The following is a 20617-nucleotide window of genomic DNA, read 5'->3' as shown; positions in this document are numbered from 1 at the left end:
TATATTCGAGGTGCTGCCGTTGTGTACTAAAAATACTGTTGCACTGTGGAATCTATGACTTGGCATGCTGCGTAAGAAGCATCAGTTCCCCTCCCAGGAGGGCATGAAACATGCCTCAGCGGCAAAGTCTACGCGTCGGGCGTAAACTCCGTGGTACGCTGAGACCGCTACGGCGAGCCGATGCCTACGTTGCCGCACTAGGAGTCATCGACATCCCGTGTAACATCTGCAGGTCACACACTTGCAGATTCTCGAGAGATTAACCTCGGGACGACTCTCTACAGTCTCGTGGCATTCGCATGAAGTATGGGTTTTCAAAGGGGGCGCGGAAGTTTCGTGTCGGAGATGTGGGGTGCTTTCAGACACATGCTGCAGCGGATATGTTTTGTGCAACGGGGTCGCGCGTCGCGCAGGGTGCGAAGGTGTTGGCGTGCGGCCTTTCGAGTCCCTCGTTTAGCCAGGCAAAAGTTTGCAACGACTCTCTTGTCCTTGTTTCATCATCCTCCTACCCGAAGGTCACACAGGCCACGTACGCACGCAAGAAAACGCCACAAAAGGCGGGGTTTGCTTTCGCCGGCGGCGGCCGTCGCCCGCGTGGAGCACCGCTCAAGAGAGGACGACTCACTGTCAGGGAGTGGGAAGGAGCAGTCCTTCCTTGAGGAGATATAACAAGACAAAAACAGCTCTCTCTCCGTTTACTTGGCGAAAGTCAGCAATCCTTTCTCGTGCATCAGGCGGTTGAGGCACGCGTCGCTCTCGCCTCTCTGACGCACCGCGCCGCTGATCGCGAAGGTGTGATACTCACCGGTGTAGCGGCCCTGCTCATCGACCTGAAAAGAAAAAAGCAAGGCGAACAGCTCCTCGTAAAAAGGATGCGACTCTAGCATCACAGGACGCAAAAACGCGAAAAAAATGGGGGCATTGGCTTTTCATACAGCAGCACATCGAGGCCAGCCCGCCTGAGGCCGCACAGTCCCAGAATTAAGAAGCTAGACTGACACAACGACCGCGGCGACTTTAGGACTAGGAGACAGGCGGCCGCAGGCAGGAATAGGATTAAAAATCGAACAGAAACTGTTGTTAGGAAGACCTCCTCCCCGTCCGGTGATCACGTCGCAGAAGAGCACAGCAAGCGGAGGATGCCATTGCAGGATGCGCGCTTCTTCTTCGTGTCAGACTTCGATTTATTCAGTTTCCCGGGCAGAGGAGGTGACTCCTTCGCCGAGAGATCATAAGGGTAGATAAGGAGGATGGAGAGATTCATCCCGAAGAAGAATTGGCACGCACAGCGAGAGGGGGCGTGCATGGGACTCTTACGAGACACGCAGCAACCGAACCGCAAGCACGACAGTGAGAGCGCCGAATCCGGAGACGGCCCTCCCCCTTTTCGGCCCGTTTGGATCAACTCAGAGAACCCCTTTCCGCCGCGGCTTCAAATCCGAAGCTTGAAGCTGTTCGCCCGTTGCACAGAGACAGAACTCTGGTCAGCTCGCAGAGCCGGCAGAGCGCTGGAAGAAGGAAATGGAGAGAAAGATGAAGTCGGCACAGAAAGAGTGCGCTCGAAGCTTTTTCCACAGACGTACCTGACCGACATTGATCTGGACAGCACCGTGCTCCTTGGCGGGGATCAGGCGCCCAGTCGCGGAGCACTTGCGAGGGACGTACAAGTCAACGATTCTTCCTTCGTCGTTCTGCATTTTGGCGAAAGTCTGTGGACGTGCTGGAAACAAAGCAGAGAAAAAGAGAATCACGATAGGACCGAGAGGCAGGAGAATATGCCCAGCCAGAAGAGCCGAGTTCTGAAACGTGCAGAGGGACGATAAAGAGTCCGCAGACTGAGCCGACAGCGCCACGGGAGGGAGGAGACGAGGCAAGCCAGCCATACGGAAGACATCACGAGGAGAGGGAGCAAACGTCGCGAGACGAGCGAGGGACGATCAGCAACAAAGGGCTCCGCAGAATCTCGCAGCGACCACGCGCCGAAGACGTCGGAGTGTAGCATAAGATTTTTATGTTTCATCCTCATCCCTGTCGTCTCCTTCGGTACGGGGTCCGGAACCATGCATGCGCAGCAGCCAAGCTGAAGCTCCTGGACCCGCATCACGCAGAGGCCCTAAAATATGGTGAGAACCATTGGAAAAAAGCGAGTCAATAGACACTGCGGAAAAAGGCACGCCGAACTAGGCACCCGAGCCACACGGCGGCGCCGTACGGCTCCCAGTGCATGTAGGGGAACCCACGCTGGAACACTTCCCGTTTTCCGCGACACAGCGCAGGCACAATCTCCACACTCACTGGAAAAATACAGCCTAGCAGGGCGCGATACGAAAACGAGAAAATACCCAGAGCACCCCTAGTGGAGAATTCGGCAACTCTCTCGACAGCGTTAGAGGGCTCCATACAGGCGCCTCCCCAGAAGAAAATGTAGGATTATCACGAACCGGCGCATCGCAGAGGACAGCAGTTGCAGAGAGGCAAGAAAAACAATCAGTATGGGGTCTCGTCGATTTACTCTCCGCGTGATCGAGGAAATGCGTTGCAAATCAGTAACAGGCTTCTGCCTGTGTGGGGCACTTCCCTTGTGCCTCTTCTGAGAAGGCGAAGCCGACATGCCCTGCCGAGGTCCCCAGCTTACCAGAAAAGAAGGGAGAAGAGGAACAGGAAGACGGCGAAATCAAAGAAGAAAGAATTTCAGTGGCCAATTTGTCCTTTTTCTCGCCCTGCCTTTCGCCTCAATCACTCTGTATGCCGTCGTGGCAGCCCACGTGTAGATACATCCGAATCTCTCTCTCCCGCTCTCCGCGACGCCCCCAAAGCGAGAAAGAAATCCGCGTATAAGCCGAAGCAGGGTCCAGGCCCTCCCTCCTGTCTGCAATTTTTCGAGCTCTCGCGCTTTTTCGTGCAGTTTCCGATGTCTCGCGCTTGACGGGCAAGACAGACAGCAACGGGAAATCGAAAGAAAACTAGGCTCGCTAGCGAGACGAAGAAGGAGCGTGCCTCGACGTACCAAAGAGGTTTCTTCTCGGAGTTCCGAGCTTGCTTCCGGTTTGCCAGGAATCCTGGACGAAATGAGGGCGTGTGCAAAGATTTTTCTTTGAAAGAGATACGCCAAGACAAAGGGACACACCGAAGAGCGAAGAGGCGGGCTCGTTCTGAAGTGTCTCTACAGCTCGCCTCAGAGAGCCGAGAGATTACCAGTTTCTTGCTTTAACGAACGACACTTCTGCGTCCTTGGCAGGTGCCTTCTTGTTTGTTTTCACCCGTGAGGATCGTCTGTACGCTCTGCCTCGTTCTGCCGCGGTGTCTCGCTGGTCCTGTGCTCGTCTCCTCCCTAGTCAGCGACCTGCTAGTAACGTGAGAACCGTATCGACTTTCGCTCTTTCTTTGGAGCCCTGCCCCACCGTCGTTTTTTCTCTGTGTTGCTTCGCTCTCTCTTTGTTTGCCTGGAGAAGGGTTAGCCACCTCTGTCGTCCCGCGTAGGTTTGCCAACAGGGCGTTCCCAGTCTTTGATTCTCTGTGTGGTTCTACGCTCGTTTGTCGTTGTTTAACCTCCATTTCGCTTCTCGACAGAGGTCTGAATGTTAATTCTTCTCTTTGGGGCATTGCCTCTAATTTTTTTCCCGTTTTACTCTTTGCTTGGTGTTCCCGGTCTTCTCCGCCCCGCAATGCGTAGTCACTGCCGTTCTCTGCGCCAATGCTGAGACGTCCGCAGCCCTGCCGTTTGTTCGTTTCCTTCCTCCTTTTCTTTCCTGCCTCTTCTCTGTAGCCCCCAATAATGTCCAATGTCAGTTCAGGGCGAGCTGCGCATCGCATGCCTTCCATGTCTCTTCTTTTTCTCTGCTCCAGCCTTCTTTGCGCCGCGTGCGCGCCTGCCTTGCCTGATTCTCTCCGTCGTTTGCCTTCTTGTCTCTCCAGCGTCGGCTCATCCGTGCCGCGCCCTCCAGAAATGTAGTCTGCATGCTCCAAACGCCTCTCTCTGTGCGTCTCCGTTCTCTGTCTCTACTTCCTCGGCCTTTGGCGCTGCCTCCTCTCTTCTTTCGCGTCGCCTGGATTTTCCTACAGGTCACGTGAGCCCGCCATGTCTCTTTCTCGCCGCGGACACTGGAGAGCAAAAATCCCGGCACGAGACATTTTTGGCGCTGCATGCGCCCGCGCATCCGCCTTCTGCCCTCTCTCTCGCGCGTGTCGCACGCACTCACTCTTTCTCCTCGCTAGCGTCTTCTTCGCAGCTGCCCTATTCCACTCGGTTCAGAGAGGCAGTCCGCTCCAAACCATGTCTTCACACAGCTCTTGCTGAGGCTCACTTGCGCTTGGGGGCGTCAGCGGGGAAATCGGGATGCCCGTTTCTCCAGCGCCTCACCCCCCTCGGAAGGCGAGGATGGTTGTCTCCTCTGGGCTTCCTTTCTTCGCCGTCGCGGCCGCCGTTTGGCCTTCTAACTTTGCCTCATGCTTCCGCAGACAGGTCGCCGAGGAGAGGGACTCCTCTCTCAGCCTCTGCGGCGTCGCCGTCGTTTCCTCGCGCATTGTTGGGCGAGTCGCTCACTCCGCTGCGTTCGCTCTGCAAGTCGATTCGCACCTCCCTGGCGATGCAGTGTGATGCCCGCGCGGATTTTCTCAGCGTCGTCGGCGGCCGCTTTCCATCAGATCCAGACGGACGCGGATGTCTTTTAAATGGCGACCGCGCTCGCCCCCCGCAGCACAGCTCGCGGCTCTTTGGAGGGCCTGAGGGAGCCGAGCGAGGCGGTGAGCTGCGGGCAAGTGGAGAGAACGATGCGAGGAAGGAGTCGCCGAAAAAGCGCGAGGCGCTGGATAACTCAGAGCGTCAGGGCGCCGGCGCGAAGGCCGTCGTCGATTCCCCCCTCGCAGACGGAGGTGAAGGCGCTGACGTTTGTTGTGGCTGCGCAAAGCCGATGACGAAGCGGAGGAGAGCGAGCAAAGCAGAAAATAACCATGCCGAGGGCAGTCTCGGCGCGGACGGGTTCCCTGCGACCGCGGCGCCGGGGGAGGAGTGCGCGGTATCTCCAACGGGGGAGAGTGCCCAGGCAGGGGCCTCTGCAGGAGAGGGCGACGTGAAGAGAGACGTCAGCCTCGCGGCGCTGAAGGCCAGATGCCGCCAGATGCACATGTCGTGCAAGGGAACGAAAGAAGACATTCTCCAGCGGCTCCAAGCCGCCGACGCCCAAGCGAAGCAGACGGCAGAACCCAGCAGACAGGGAGACGCCGAGAAAAGAGCGAGCGGACACGTCGAAGGAGAGTCGCCTCAGGACGCGGAGGGACCCTGTCGGGGTCCAGCGGCGGGCGACCGGGAGACGAAGCGAAACCGCGCGGAGACGCGTGAGCAGAGAGAGACAGGCGATGGAGGTAAAGGACAGGGACCTAAAGAAGGAATGACGAGAAGGAGGCGGAAGAAGGCTGCAGACGCAGGAGCGAACTCAGGCGCCCAGAAGGGGCATGCAACGGACGGCGGCGAGCAGCAAGCAGGAAACGTGACACATGCAGGACCGAAAGACAGACGACGAACGCGGAGCTCTAGCGCGCCTCAGGAGGAAGCGAAGAAGACGCCAGTTAGGAAAAAAGAGGGAGGGAAAGATACGGATGAAGAACGCGAAGACGCGGCGGAGCGCGGGCCTGCGATATGCGGTGAATGCGGCAAACGGATGAACAGAAGTAAGTCTCCTGGCGTTTAGCTTATGCTTCACGAGAATCCGCAGGGGACGCAGTCCGCGCCGCCCGCCTCGGCGTGGTTTCCGGACTTCCGAAAGCTCGGGAAACAGTTTTTTTTCCGCGCGGTACTCTTCCGTCCTTCCGCGTGTCTTCCCCCTGAGATTTGCCTCCGCTTCCGCCGTAGGCCCAGCCCTTCTCTGCGCTTTTTCCCGAAACCTTTGCGCTGTCACACTTCGTTCTGCCTCAGGAGCAAAGTTCTGCGGGCGCTGTGGCGCGCCAGCTGGGGTAGCCGCTCGGGAGACGCTGCGCGACTTCATCGAACACCACTTTCTCCCGATTCGGTGAGCGGCAATCACGTTCAGCGGGGTGGAAGCCACGGGATGGGACACGAACTTCTCGACGCGGCGCCGACCGCGCGCGCCGCTGGCTACGCACAGGCTGGGAGTCTTTCGCAGTCCCTGAACGCTAAACTGAACACCGGCGACGCCTTGTGTGCGTTGCGGCCTGCAGAGAACAAGAAGTCGGCGAGCACACTCGCCGCGTCGAGCGAGGATTCTGGAAGTCGATTCTCGAGGTGCGATTCGCTTTAGTCAGTATCTTCGCCGTCTCGCAGGGATGCAAGCGGCTCATGACTCAGCCTTCGGCCGTAGTTTGGTCCTTTTGGGCACGCACAGATACGAACATTAACGCGCAGACGCATGCTCACTGCTTTACACGCATGATCTATACATATATCTGTATGTACATGTATATGTATAAGCCGATAGATGATCCTGCCTCAGCGGTGACCCCTGCAAGAGCGATGCCACTGATCTGGCTAGCGCGGAGAAGTAGTCGTTTCCTCTCGCTGGTAAGACGAGCCACAGAGGTCCACATGCACTCAGAACACGTGCACGCGTGGCCGGGACATACTCGACGCTGCCCCGGGGATTTGCAGGGCGCGGAGGGTGAGACGGAATTCGTGAGGTCGCCGCGTGTGTGAGTCCTGCGCTCCAAGCTCCGCCGCAGAGTCTCGCTTTGCGAAGAGGCTGCCTCCCTCTCTGCTTTTGTTTCCTCGGCTCTTCTCTAGCCTCGCCCACGTCTGGCGAGTCTCCACGCGCCGCCCGCCCTGCGTGCTGGTTGCTTCGTGTCGCTTTGTTCTGCCTCAGGTGCTGGGCAACGTAGCCGTCTCAGAGCTCTCGGGCGTGCACTGGGAGCGCTACCTCAAGTAGGCCGGTCGTGTCTTTCGCGGCAGTCCGCGCGCGGGCTTTTGCTGACGGCGGAGACAGAGGAGCGAGTGTGGAATGTGGGTGGGGACCCATTGCGATGGGACACGCTGCGGCGACTGCGATGAGCACGCGATGCATGCCAGTTGGCGCAACGCCCCTGCGCTAGGGCTCGTGTGTCTCGCTGGTCGTGAAGCAAGTCGAGATTGAGAGGAGCCGGGAGGGGCGGGGGTTGGGGTCAAGCGGGCTGACTCGTGCTGCATGTGCGGCGTCTGCGTGATTGGCTGTGCTTTCGTTTGATGATTGGCTGTGCTTTCATTTCTTGCAGAATCCTCAAGAAGCGGAACTGCTCGCCGAGGACGCAAGCGCTCCACCAGGTCGCCTACCAAGCTGCCCTTCGCTACGGTGTCCATACCGGGCGGCTGCCGCGCTCTCACGACTTCCGCAGAATTCGAGGCTGCACAAAGCGCACGCTGCAGTCTGAGCCTCTTCGAGCTGGGGAAGTAAGTTCGCTTACGTGGTTGATGTGCGTCTGCCACGCTCTGCCTTCTATCCTTCGCATTCGTGCCCGTTCACGGGTTCAGCTGCTTATCGAGGGACTCAGATTTTGCCCCGGCTTGATTCTCTTTCGGCGGCGCATTCATCTCCGCCGCCAGTCCTGCTCAGTGCAACGCGCGCCTCCATTTTCTCGCTTCTTGGTCCCGCCTCCGCGCAGGTGCCTCGGCTGCTGGACGCCGCGGGGAGCCTGATGCATCGGAGCATGTTTGCGGTCGGCATCGGGATCGGCCTCCGCCCCAGCGAGCTCCTCCGCCTCCACTGGGAAGACGTCGACTGGCGCAACAACATTGCGTCTATTCGCGGCTCCAAGACCGCGGCCTCGCGCGCCGCAGTCCCGCTTACCGACCTCGCCAGGCGAGAGCTCTTCAAATGGTGAGCCTGCGGGCTTCAGGCCCGAAGGGAGCGCTCGGCAGACCCGGGGGGGTCTCGCTGGGGAGACTGGGGGCGCCGCCGCGGTGCGCAGGACCTCGGAGAGCCGTTGGGCTCTGCCGAGTCGGCAGGTGCGAACAGGCGTCACCAGCGGGCATGCGTGGAGGCGGCGCCAGGGCTTTGTCGTACTTTTGCCATGAACTGTGAACTGCCCCGTTTGGCGGTTTAGACGCCACTCTGAGAGAGCTTCAGGGCTTCCATTTCTGCGATTCTCAGGTGGGAGAAGGAAGGAAATCCGACGACCGGTCTGTGCTTTTACGCGGAGGGCGCCCGGCGGGCGGCGCTCAGGCTGAAGCAGGAGGAGAACGAGAGCGGAGAAAAGGAGAACGACGAGGGCATCCACAAAGACGCAGACGGTCCACGCGACGCAGAGAGGAAAGACGAAGAGAGCAAAGGCAAAAGGCGACCCATGGGTGAGGCGGGCACAGCGAGAGAAACAGATGCAGCGCAGACAACGAACCCTGACAGATGGCGCAGGTCTCGTAAAACAGGAGAACACTCTGTCTATTTCAGCGTTAGGCGCGTGGTAACCAGGCAGTTAGGATTCTACATCCTAAAGTGTCAAGGCGTGGAGAGAAGTGCTTGTCCCCCTTTCGCCGACACGAAATGCTGCGACGCCGCTCTACATTTTAGCACACACAGGGCGAGCAGCTGCGCCGGAAGACACATGTGCAGATGTCTGTTTATAATTCTTCTTCCAATGCACAGAGGTGTGTAACTATACGGGCGGATGCGCATATGTCCAGGCAGATACCCTCTGGCTGAATCGCTTTCCGAAGCGCAGATGCACAAGCCGTCGTTCGACGATGACGTTTTACCTCGATTCGCTATGTGACCGTGTATCAACGTTCTCGCGCTGACAGAGTGCGCGCTGCTCTTGCTTGCTGTTTCGCTTTGCAGGGAGCTTCAAGAAGGCGCTTCAGGCTGCGGCGAAGCGGTGCGTCGCGCAATGTGGAATCCGTTGAAGACACTGACGTTGTATTTGAAGCGCGCGACGCTCGCATCAGAGCTCTCTTAATGCTGCTAGCGCGTATTGAAGGGCGCATTCTGCTGCAGCACCCGGACGCCCATATGATTGCGGATGCAGTTCCAAGCGCAGCTGCTTTTCGACCTGCCCTTTCCCCCTGCTGTCTGCATCGAAATTCATTTGTCATGCCTTGTGACTTCAGCGCGGGCCTCGAAAAGACTCCGGACGGCGATCGTCGGCGCATTTTTCCGTATCTGCTCAGGTGCGTTTTTTCCAGAAGGCCCCCGCCCCAAGAACCGTAACTTTGTCGCTTTCGTCGTGCGTGTTTTCTCGTGGCTCGCCCTACCTGCTCGTGCCTGTCGTGCCTTACCAGTGCTTCAGGGTCGTGCGCCGCGGTCTCCACACCTCCAGGGTGGTTCAGTCCACCCTGCAATTGAACCTGATTTCGTTCCGTCGAGTTCGCCGTCGAGATTGTCTCAGGCCGCGTTCCCTCGACGCGCTGTGTCTCTTTCTTCCCTTCGCGTAGCGCCTGGGCGTGGATCTGCGGCGTTAACCGAGAGGCACTTCGTTTTTCCCGCGCTGTGTTCGCTCTAAGTCCTGTAGATCCTGCCCAGGGGGGACTTGTCTGGACTTCAGTGTCACGGTCTCTCTTCTCGCGCTTCATTTGGGCGCGGCGGGTTGTCGTCTGGCGCCTCGCGCCTGTGCGTGTCGCAGCTCGTCGGTCTGGCTTATTTCAAGTAGTATCGCGTTTTTTTGTTTTAACGTGACATCTTAGAAGGTGAGGCTGGATTAGGTTCAAGCTCTACATCGCATGCGTTTCAATGTTGACTCATTGAACACATGTCGGAGCGCAGTCTATCGTAGTTTGTTGTCGTTGCCGCCTTTGTCAGGCACTCTTTTGCGACTCTGGCCGCCACTTCGAACCCCCCCGTCCCGCTGCCAGTCGCGCAGGTGAGGCCCGACCCTGCGGCAGCATCGTCGTCTTTATGTCAGGCCTTGGGCGTCGCATCTGTTCTAAGAAGGTGTGAAGCTGGGGTCGCACCCTCTGGTGTCTTCCCCCTCGTATTTTTCGCTGTGGCTGGCTTTGGAAAGCGCCCTTTGCATGCTTCGTCTGCCCTTCATGTTCCCCGCCGCAGGTCTGAGCGTGTGTAATTTGCCTGCCGGGTCGCGTATGCCTCTCTGTTTGTCTTTCTTCTTTCTCTGTTGCACAGGCCGTCATGCGCCACACCTCCTCGAAGATGCTGCTTGACACCTACGCGAAAGCGGGAACGCTGGTGATCAAGGAAGGCCTCAAGAACTTCAACGTCTGAACTCGAGACGAGAAGCGGCTCGCACGCAGACGGGGGCGGCACGTAGACTTGTCAACTTCAGCGGTCGAGAGGCAGCGGCAGCGCCTGCAAACACGCAGCGCGCACCCGGCGCCCGCGCTGCCTGACCCCTGCACGACCAGCGTTTGCGAGCTTCGGGCACAAAAATGCGAATTTCAGATCCTCGGCTGCCGCGAAAGGGCATGAGGTCTGCGTGGTTCGTGGGTTGCACGCCACTCCGCTGTCTCTCAGGCGCCTTTCTGATTTTGGACTGCTTCGATATGAAGAGCGGGGCTTTAGAAGGGAGCGGGGGCATCTTGAACGAGTCCAGCTGACGCCGCAAGCGCCTCTCGATTGAGAGGAATGGCTTCTGCGATGCCGGCAGGCATGTCGCAGCCTGGGGACAGGGGGGGTGTGTGTAGGTGACGCTCAGCATTTATCTGCTTTTTCGTGAATCACTTGTCAAGGACTCGGCAGTTTCCGACCTTTTCAATTCTGCTTACACTGCGCTCTGCTACACTGCAACCGAGCCACGGGAACTGACGCAGAGGCGCGACCTGGCTCCAGGCAGCACTTACATCGCTTCGGCGTTTGCATCATCATCTGTTTAGACGTAGGCTGCGAGGCATTCCCATGCGCTCGTCGTGTCCCGGGCGTGAGCGTGAGTCACTCGCGAGATAGCATTTTTATCATCATCAGCGCAAGAAAAGAGTGTGGAACAGGTGGACGTTGAAAAAGGAGTCACTGTAGTCCCGCGCCTTGAGCGCAGACACCCTAAGACCGGTTCCGAACAGCGGAAAGACGGCGTTCGCACTCGACACGAATCCGACGGTAAAACAGCCAAAGAGCGTGGTTAGGCTCGCAATGGGGGGGCGCAGGGGGAGGGAAAGATAGTCGGGGAGGCGCGCCTCCCCCCCTTCCCGACTCGACAAGGGAGACGACTGAGCGTCACTCGAAAGTTCCCGCAGCAAAGAGAGTCCAGCGAAGAATCCTAGGCCCCAGTCTTTCCATCCCATCCAAGACTGACTCTGACTGGAGGACAAAAAACGATGAACTGCCACACAGGAGCGCCATGTATCCTGCTTGGCAGGTGTGGATGGCCTCGACTCCGACGGAAACGTCCAGTAAGGCCGACGCGGGTGCATGCGTCATGCAACGCTGCCGTCATCCGCTTCCTTATCCAGGTTCCATTTTCCCCTGTTTCGCGCCAAGTGTGCTCCGGGGGGCCGTGCATGTCGCCCGGTGGGTGACCTGTCTGTGACGGTAAGCGTGTGATTCTCTTCTCTTTTTGGGAGCGCCCCTCGGGAGGCTGGCTGCCAGCCCATTCTCATACAGTTGCTAGCGAGATCCAACACGTGCAGCTCATCGTTGCTACTGAACAGCTCTCTTTCTCTGCTTCCCAATCGAGCGGGATCTTCCAATCAGCAGAGGCCCTATGGGGTTTCCTGCGCTGCGTTTTACGGCGCGGCTGCACCTGAGGGGTCGCGTGATCTGGTCAGGCTCCACGCAGCGGCTGCGTAAGGTGCGTTTTCTTTACCTAGAGCGAACATGAGCCAAGGTCACCTCATAGACGTTGGCGCGTGTTCGCTGTCCACATCAGAACTAATGAAAATCTTTCAGAGCATCTTGGGCAGTCGCAGGGGCCGCGCCACGCCACATTTGGTGAAGACACAGAACAGAACGGAAAGAAGCAAGAAGCTACGCCAAACAGCAAGGCGGGTGAGAAGAAATCCGCTAGGCGCGGTGAAAGGTTGAAGACGGACCACAGAAGGATGCGCCTCTGAGCTCTCCGCCGCAGAACTGGGGATTTTACGCTAGAGGGGGATGCAACTGCCGCCAAAATGTTCTTTGGACAAAGTGCCCGAAACGAGAGAGTGCCGCGAAGGCGTCCGGGCGTGACAAGCGGCGCTTGCTTTTAACGCCAGACTGAGCTCCAAACGACTTTGTCGCCGCGGTTGCACCCTGCGGCTAGGTGCTGGTGCGATCACGCTGACATAAGCGAAAGACAGACTATCTTCCCTTCTTCCCTCTCTTCCGCAAGAAGTTTCCCTTGGGCTGACTCTTCGAGAGGTTTTTCTTGTGTTTGATCTTCCAGATCTTGCGACCCGAGAGAGCAGGCAAATGCTCCGGCGCGGTCTCCGCGTGGTTGGGCTCCTTGGCCAGCTGGCTTGCGCGGGTCACGAAGCGGTGGGCGTTGCAGGTCCGCTGGCCTCGTCCAGGCCGCCGTCGCGTCTTGTCGCTGCACAGCCACAGCACAGACTCACGTCAACCCAGAGGCTAGTAGGTGGGCAGGCCCTACGCTTGCCTCACGATCTCTCGCAAACCCTGCGTCACGCTAAACCCTCAATCGCTCGAACCCAGCCGCGGAGCCCTCCCTCGAAAGGCTCCGACGCGCGCACGCGGGTCTCCAGCCCTGCGGCCCAGTTGCGTGACGGCCGCCCTGCTCTGGGGGGGGGGTGGGGGGGGGACGTGCTTCTACGACGCACTCTGGAGAGCAGCCCAGAATGCGTCGCGTGTCCAGCGAAGGAACCCAATCTGCTACTCGGTGGCGTACCTGCCAGCCTTGAAGCTCTTCAGAGGGTCGACGAGTGTGCGCCGCTTGAGCACCGACCTCTCTTGACTGGCACGGGGCCCCTTGTGTGCGTTCTGCGCCTCAACCGCTAGCTGAACCGCGGTCTTCTGTAGTCACACATCGCCGCATATTAGGCGAGGAATGTCACGCCATGATTCCAGCAGACTCCCACAGTTAGAGCCACAGACCCTCGAGAGGCGAAGCGTCTGCTGCGCGCGCCTTGCCACGCCTCCCGCGCAACGTCCGCCCCGATTCACGCTGGACACGGCAGAAACGGCTGCGAAGAGACGCCCACACGTGCGCGGGGGCCCGCCAGCGGACCGCGCGTCTCCGGGTGCGTAGTCCACGCCGCACTCTCTTGATGCCTGACTTTTCACCACCTGGCGAACCGCCAAGTCTCTAGCCACGCCTTACGCTATCCACATGCATACATATAATGTATAATAATATAAATATATATACGTGGAGAGAGATCCTGCCGGCTCGCGGATGGAGGAGAGACAGGTTTTCAAGATATATACCTGAGCGGGCGGCGTCTGCGCGAGCAGATACGACGGCAAGTGCTGAAGGTGGCCGCGGCCTGCCAAAGCGCGGTCCTGAAGAAGCGAACAGGAACAGACACACAGCGGAGCGGAAACGTGGTAAAGAGACATTATTGGATCCCGCATAAGCGCCGCATACGCGCACATGAAACCCGAGCTACCAACAAAGTGGAGAACATGTACGTTCCGTCGATTACGGAGGAAACACAGTGTCAAAAGGAAGCACGAAAACCTCCACATACAGAAGCACAGACACAGGGCAACTGCAACCTATTCCACCACACTCGCGCCTGTAGATGGCTCGCCGAAATCGCCTCAAAATTTGCATCCGCCACCGATCGCCCTCACCTCGTGTTCCTCGCCCGCATCCCGCACTCACCTTGAGCTGCTTGCAGGCCGCTCGGAGGACCTCCTCGTCGCGCGGATTACGCCTGAAAAATTCTCGCATTTTTCTCGAGCGAAGCACCTCCTGCTGCAGTTCCTTCGCGACGAGGGCCGCGACCACTCGCTTTGTCACGCCTCGGTAAACGTCCTCCACGCGGTAGCGGAAGCACTCCACGTCTTGGAGGCGCAGCGAGAGGGGTTTCAATGCTGAACAAACAATTCACTCGTGGGCGCGCGCAAACTGTCTATCGCTCTTGCTTGCAGGTTGCAGCATGGAGCAAGAGGGACTGAATCCGCCTCAAATTCGCTGAGTCGGGAACGCGGTTCGCGGGCTTTCCAGGCGTGTCCCTCCTGGGCTGCCTGACACACTCCCACGGAGATGCCTGAGAGACGTCTTCGTCACGCGACCACCGAAAGCCCCAGCGCGACCTCAAGTAAGGCCGAGCAAAAGCGAGAGGGATGAGGCACGAGGCAGAATCGAGGAAACCGCCGGCTCATAACGCCGTGGGTCGCCTCTGCGCGCGTCGGCGCCGTGACCATCGTCTTCGAATTACCTGCGCCGCTGTCTTGGCTGCCCTCACGCCGGGTCTGGACGAGCTTGCGAAGCAACAGCACCTCGCGAGCCGCCGCTTGGTTCACCAGACAAACCGAGACACCTGGCGCGCCTCCGCGTCCAGCGCGACCAATGCTGAATACACGCACGCGCCACACCAACACAGATGCATTCACGCTCCACAGGTGGAGCCACATGCACGCGAGCACAAAATGAGAAGCTCAGACGTATGCTCGCATTTGCGCGACATTGCCCAACGAAGGCATCCGAGGCCAGAGGCGATGCGGGGAGGATGCGAACAGCGCGGGTCTTCGGGGGACGGCAAACAGACGAAAACCTCCGCTTTACGCCGCCGAAATCGCCTGTTTGTTTTTGCGAATGGAAAGCGACGTGCGTCAGCCCTCTCAGGGTACCGGCGACACAGGCAAATCGGATATCAGCCAAAAGCGCTCGTCACCCCGCCGAGCAACCCGCAACTCCTCCTCACCGGTGAATATAGCCCCGAACACTGCGTGGCATATCAAAGCTCAAAACGCAAGCGACGCTTTGCAAGTCCAAGCCTCTATGGCCGCCAAACTCTTCGTCCTGAAGCAGCAAGAAGGAGACGCAGGATGCGAGATCCGCTGTGAGTCCGAAACAGCCGACTCCCCACACGTGCGCATCTGCAGCACGCGAAGCCTCCAGAGAGTACGAAAGGGGTGGGAGCACTGAGCTCCACTCCTTGCGGCTGCGGTATAAGACAAAACGTTTGCTTAACCTTTTAACTAAGGGTTAAAACTTTCCTCGACCCACACAGTTCGAGTTGGAGGAAACGCGGGCGCAGACGAAGGGCGACGCGGCCGGTGGAAGGCAAACGCACCGCACGAGACTCGCGAGATCGCGCTGAGCTTCGAAAGTGCCGTGGAGGTGAAGCCTATGCAACCTATGCAAAAGAGTTGATGTGGCGCGCTCATAGAAACGCCTCACCGTGGAGACCTTTGCCTTTCGCTTCTTTTGACTCTCGCCGCTTGCGGCCGCAGCCGTGTCCTTTCGTAGCGCCTCAGCAGCGGCTTCAACACCCGCTTCGTCTTCTTCTTCGTCCTCCTCGGATCCCACTTCGGCGTTTTCGCCCTCTTCGTCGTCTTCATCGTCTCCCTCTTCACCTTCCTCTTCTTCACCGTCGTCTTCATCTTCATCTTCCTCTTCTTCCTCCTCCGCGTCGAGATCCTCGTCGTCCTCGTCTTCTTCGTCGAGCTCCTCGTCGTCCGCGTCTTCTTCTTCGTCATCCCACGCGCCGTCTGTGGTGATGAGGATTTCAATCAGGCCCTTGTTGAAAGCCTGGAAACCGTCGCGAGCAGAGATCACAAGACTGCCGTTTCAGAGCCAAATCTGACTGAAAGCCAGTGGGTCCAATAACCGAAAGCCCTAGACTTGGATGGTTGGCCCCCAACCCCTAAACCCTAATAGCCTTTTTTCAAGGGTTTAGAAATGGAGAGCGGCTTCAAGAAAGAGAGACGAACTCGGCTTTTGCGTGGCTCGAGTCTCCCGCCACCAGGCCTGAGGTCCGTCAGAAAGCGAGCGCGGCGGAAGATCACCTCAATCGCGGCTCCTGATGCAGCCACCCCAGAGCTCAACTCGAATCCGCGGATTCGACGGCGGCTGCATACTTAAGTGTATCTCTTTGCATTAACGACGGAACCACGCCGCGCGTCGGCACTCCTCTCAAAGCCAGTCGAGTCGGAGGGGGCTTTCACCCATCCACAGACGCGGCGCAGACGTCCGCTGAAGGCGGTGAACGCGCGTCACGCCCCACTCACACTCTCGAGGTTGCTGACCCTGGCACTTTTCCTTGCTTTTTCATCATTGTCAGCTGATGCGCGAATGAGATGCGCCACACGAAGCCTCACCTGAATGAGAGTTTGACGCGACTCAATCGAAAGGGTCGGGCTGAGGACGCCACATCCGATGCCGAAGCGTTCGAGGAAAATGCGGAGTGCGTAGGCGCTGCACAGACAGACCAGGCGACGACACACTCTCTCGCATCTGAGCCGCACGCGCGTTTCGCGATCCCGACGCTGCCCTCTCTTTGCGTGGACCGCCATTTGGGATTTAGGGTTTGGCCTGCATTCTACGACTCTGTTGAAAAAACACTCGAGAAAGAGAGGTAAACCGGCTGATTGACAGCTGCTACCCTCGCGCCGTTCCGAGCGACCCCGCCTCTACGCGAAACGACCGCGCGTTTGCGACCGTCCGCATCGAACGAAACGCACATGCTTAAATGCGGATCAGAACCCAAACCCTAAACACACATCTATACCCGTGCGTCAGTGTTCCTCCCGCATGCTCCTGCCCATCCCCTGAGCCTGGCGCCTCCTGCCTCGTCTCGAATCCGCGCATCCAGGGAATGCAGACAGGCGAGCAGTGAGGAATCCCCCGGAGAATCGTGTAGAGGCGGCTTTCGTGAATCTCACCTCGAGACGCCCGACGTGAAGATGAGGCACTTCCGTGGAACGAGGTCGAGTTTCAGGAAGGCGTACAGCACAACCCATTTGTCGCCAGGCTTGGGAAGGGCGAGGTAGAACTCCGACAGCTGCGACGAGGACTGCTGGAGTGTGTCGTCAATTTTCACCATGACCGCTTTATGGAGCAGCATTTGGCGCAGCTGTGCCACCTGCGAAAGGGCAAAATGGCATCACGAAGAAGCGATTCACTCAAGAGCGACGATCGAGTCTTGCTCCGTTCTTCTCGCCTAGGCGCGCGCGCCTAACTTTGCCGTGGACGCTGCGAGGAAACTCTGCCGCGGCGCGCGACTTTGTCTCAACCGGATACGCAGGCGCCACAGCAGAAGCCTATTCTCGCAACCGAGAACGAGAAAAAAACTCGGAACATGAGCACCCAGAGCATCTAATTTTTCCCAAAGACACACAGCTCACCAGGGATATACCAATACATATAATCTATACTTATAGATATAAAGATAGATAAGTAAGGGCATGGTTCCATCCACAAAAAACTGCATATATATGTATATATATATATATATACGTATCCATACAGTACATACATATACATATATATATATATATATATGTAGATGATGATATTGACTGCACCGACGCCACGACACCCCCCGTCCCCATCCGATCGTCGTGGCAGCTTCACGCCTTCCCGAGAGAGGTATTCGGCTCTGCAACCGACAACGCAGAGCCCCTCCAGGGAAGTGCAGTGCCCCTGTGCGCTCCAAACGTGGAGCACGAATGCAACGGAACTCAATCTTGAAAGTTTCGTTTCGGTTAAACCTCTGCCCGTCCCTTGCGACAGCAGTTCCACGCAGCACGGTGTGTTTTCGTCGCTTTCTTTCCGCGCACTTCCTCGTTGAGCGTAGCGGACAACAGGAGCGCCTGGAAGTGCCTCTCGGCGGTAACCGGCAGGAAGGCGAGGAGGTTCCTCATCTCGTTTTCGAAGCCGAAGGAGAGGAGAAGATCCGCTTCATCAACGACCAGCATCTGCAGATTCCTCTGCAGCAGACTCTTGATCGAGGCTTCACTGTCGAGCTTCCGCAGATACGCCACCAGCCCCGAAGGCGTGCCCACGAGGACGGAGGGCGGCAGAAAGGGCAGCAGCGCAGTCGCCGTCGAGAGCGTCGCTGTGTGGTTCACAGTGATCAGTTCGCGGCAGTACTTGAGCAGCGAGACAAGCACATCGTAGATCTGCAAAAAACAAGAGGCCACAAGTAAAAAAACTGTGCACGCGACGACGGCGCGACACCAACCAAGCACATCGTGTAAAGGCTGATGCCCTCAAGGCTCCTTCCGCAAGGTCCGCGACAAACAAACTCGTCTCTCACATCCGTGGTTCTCTGTGTAATGCGCTGCGCCCCTCAACTCCATAAAAAAAAGAAGATTCGGTGTGCGCGCGACACGCTTGGCATTCCTCTCTGTGCTCAGCGGGATGACAGGTCTTAGCCCCGCGCTCATGACTGCGGCTGTCGCAGCTTGAGAGGCCGCGCGTGCTTCCTCCGTGCCTGTCTCTCTGCGCCCAGCGCTTCCTCGCTTCGCTTCCCCACTCTGCCGTCTCGTGGTTTGCCCGCCTTTTCCGTGCATGTCAGCGACTAGGTTCCGCTCTGGGGTTCTCTCTGGCGAGATGCCGTTCTTCCGCGCGTTGCGTGACACACCTGCAAGCAGAGGTCCTTGCTGGGTACGACGATGAGGGCCTCCAAACCCTCTGGGCGAGGCTGCGAACTTTTTTCTTCTTCGCGTCTCTCCAGCAGCCGCTGGAGCAGCGGCAGCACGTAGGACAGCGTCTTGCCGCTGCCGGTGCGTGCCTGCGCGAGAATATCTTTCCCCTGCAGAGCGAGCGGAATGACCTGAACAGAAAACGTGACAACCCACGGATAATGAGCAATCAGGCGAGAAAAGAAGAGGGGGGCAGTCCACGCTGGACAGGCATGCCGAGAGGGAAACGACGGAGGATGACGACCTTACCCCGTCTGAAGGCGCGCGCGGCTACAGTGAACCGCGCCCGTCGACGCGGCGCGAGAGAGACAGAGAGGACAGTGCAGAGAGGACAGTGCAGAGAGGACAGTGCAGAGAGGACAGTGCCACTCTGCTCTGAAGCGGGATGTTTCGTGTGCCGGGAGGATGCATCCCTGGAGGCAGGTTGCCATCCCTCCGCAACGCGCGCTGCAAGGTGAGACTTCCAAGGCCAGCGGAGAGGAAGGGGCGACGCACCTCAGCCTGAACGTGAGTGGGATGCTGCAGATGGAGATGTTGAACCGCGACGCGGGCGAGGCGCCTGTCGAGGTAGAGGGCACTGAAGGATTCGAAGGACTGCGAGCTGTCAAGAATGCCGCCGTCGCCTTTCTTTGTCACAACTTGCACGACTGTGGAAGTCGCATCAGAGGAAGACGTTGCGGAGGCGTCTGTCGCGGCGGTCTTTCTCTTCTTGACCTCGTTGTCGCTGCTCGCTTCATCGTCGGATGCCGCAGTCGGCCCGTCTCTGTCGCCTCGCCTCTTTGCGCTCTTCTCCCGCGCGCCTCCGCCGCTTTCTCCGTCTTTCACCGACCCGTCGGCCTCCGCCTCTGCGCAGGCTGTGGAACAAGCGGCCGTTTCCTCATCGCTTTCATCGGAGTCCGCCTCCTGCTTGACACTCGAAGCGCTCTTTCGCTTTTGCGCAGACGAGGCGGCTGCTTCCTTCGGCGCGGTATTCTTGCGAGGCTTCTCACGCCCCCCCGTCTTCCTTCGCGGTGCGGCGGCCTCGGGGGCCTCTGCCTCTCTCTCCTCGTCTTCCTCAGTCTCCTTTTTCACGCGTACGTCCTGCGGCTGCCAGCGCTTCCTGCCCTCCGCGTGCGATGAGGCAGCAGCGTGACTCATCGACCGCGCCATTGGGTTTGACCCGAGGGCGAACAAACAGAGAAACAAAAGAGGAGAGACACTATTTAGACAGGGGCAGCGGACAGCTGTACAGTCGACGGCAACCAGCCGCGCTGGATGGTCGGGGGAGACCCGCGCAGCCGCCGGACGAAGCGCCGGCGCGTGAAGGCGAGAAATGAAGTCGCGTCCTCCACAGGAAAACCGGAACAAGGCTTTTGAATCGGTTTCTTGCTCAATGGCGGACTGGAAACGCCTGCGAGTTTCTTGTGGGGCGACTCGCGGGAGACTGGAGAAAAGACGCTACGGGACGAGTCAGGGAAGTCCGTCCTGAAAACCTCTGCCAGTTCCACAGAAGAAATCCCTCCAGGCCAGCTACACGTGACTTCGCTTTGTTTCGGAGAGAATAGACGAAATTGCTGGTTCCTTGCCGAGTTTACAGGAATCCACATGCCACAGGAACAGCTGGGATCGTCCCGTGCATGCGCGCGGTCGGTCTTCGCGTGCATGCGCGACACTCGATTCACTAGACGCGTCAATCAAAAAAAGCGGATATTTTTTTTCAAGAATCAAAGCCCCAGAGCCCGCACAACTAGCAACACCGAAACCACGTTCCCAGCATCTGTAATCTTCTGCACATACGGTCTAGTTTCCTTCGGTTCCGCTTGACCGCCGTCCGCCAGAAGCAGGCGCGCTCCAAGCTGCCCTGGGCGAAGGCTGTCTCATGGCGCAGTCACTGTGCGTCATCGCGAGAGCTGGACGATGTCTCTCGGGGGGACTTTACGTGATGATGTGCACTGGCTGAGCGGTCAGAGGCTATTTTCGTCTCCTCTGTGGCGCTCTTCGTCGCGGTTCGTTGCGCTTTAAGCACGCGGGCGGCGCGTGGACTTCGTGTCTTCTACGCCGCTGAGTCGCGCGAACCTAGAGACCTTTTCATCTGGCGACCTGGCGACGGCAAGCAGCCACCATTCAGACTTTCCAGTCTCTCTCACCGCCTCTAAAAGGTGAGGAACTTGAGTCGGTTCCAGATTTGGTTCATGAGGCCGGTTCCCTCACTCCTAGGTACTTGCGACTTCTCGTCGCGCTCA

At 58.4% G+C, this 20617-nt stretch overlaps 3 protein-coding genes across 3 annotated transcripts; 1 reads left to right on the top strand and 2 right to left on the bottom strand.

The window, feature by feature from the left end:
• Positions 1 to 695: 695 nt before the first annotated feature.
• Positions 696 to 1697, bottom strand: BESB_002850 (ribosomal protein RPS21; the record flags this gene model as incomplete). Its single annotated transcript, XM_029359040.1, has 2 exons — positions 696 to 830; positions 1584 to 1697. 2 exons carry the CDS (start codon positions 1695 to 1697, stop codon positions 696 to 698), a joined length of 249 nt encoding a protein of 82 aa, XP_029221953.1.
• A 2085-nt stretch (positions 1698 to 3782) lies between these two features.
• Positions 3783 to 10133, top strand: BESB_002840 (site-specific recombinase, phage integrase family protein; the record flags this gene model as incomplete). The annotated part of the gene is made up of 11 exons (XM_029359039.1): positions 3783 to 5667; positions 5912 to 6005; positions 6175 to 6238; positions 6813 to 6871; positions 7198 to 7372; positions 7585 to 7799; positions 8073 to 8167; positions 8757 to 8793; positions 9026 to 9085; positions 9714 to 9774; positions 10035 to 10133. 11 exons carry the CDS (start codon positions 3783 to 3785, stop codon positions 10131 to 10133), a joined length of 2844 nt encoding a protein of 947 aa, XP_029221952.1.
• Positions 10134 to 12140: 2007 nt separating this feature from the next.
• Positions 12141 to 19544, bottom strand: BESB_002830 (DEAD/DEAH box helicase domain-containing protein; the record flags this gene model as incomplete). The annotated part of the gene is made up of 12 exons (XM_029359038.1): positions 12141 to 12369; positions 12685 to 12809; positions 13224 to 13298; positions 13624 to 13835; positions 14183 to 14316; positions 14669 to 14766; positions 15148 to 15498; positions 16068 to 16164; positions 16632 to 16831; positions 17529 to 17870; positions 18335 to 18526; positions 18891 to 19544. The coding sequence occupies 12 exons, from the start codon at positions 19542 to 19544 to the stop codon at positions 12141 to 12143; spliced, it is 2709 nt and encodes a 902-aa protein (XP_029221951.1).
• Positions 19545 to 20617: the final 1073 nt, after the last annotated feature.

Source organism: Besnoitia besnoiti, chromosome I, assembly GCF_002563875.1.
Source record: "Besnoitia besnoiti strain Bb-Ger1 chromosome I, whole genome shotgun sequence".
NCBI classification, from domain to species: Eukaryota; Apicomplexa; class Conoidasida; order Eucoccidiorida; family Sarcocystidae; genus Besnoitia; species Besnoitia besnoiti.
The sequence above is the reverse complement of the archived record's forward strand: the minus strand, read 5'-3'. Positions and strand labels throughout refer to the sequence as shown.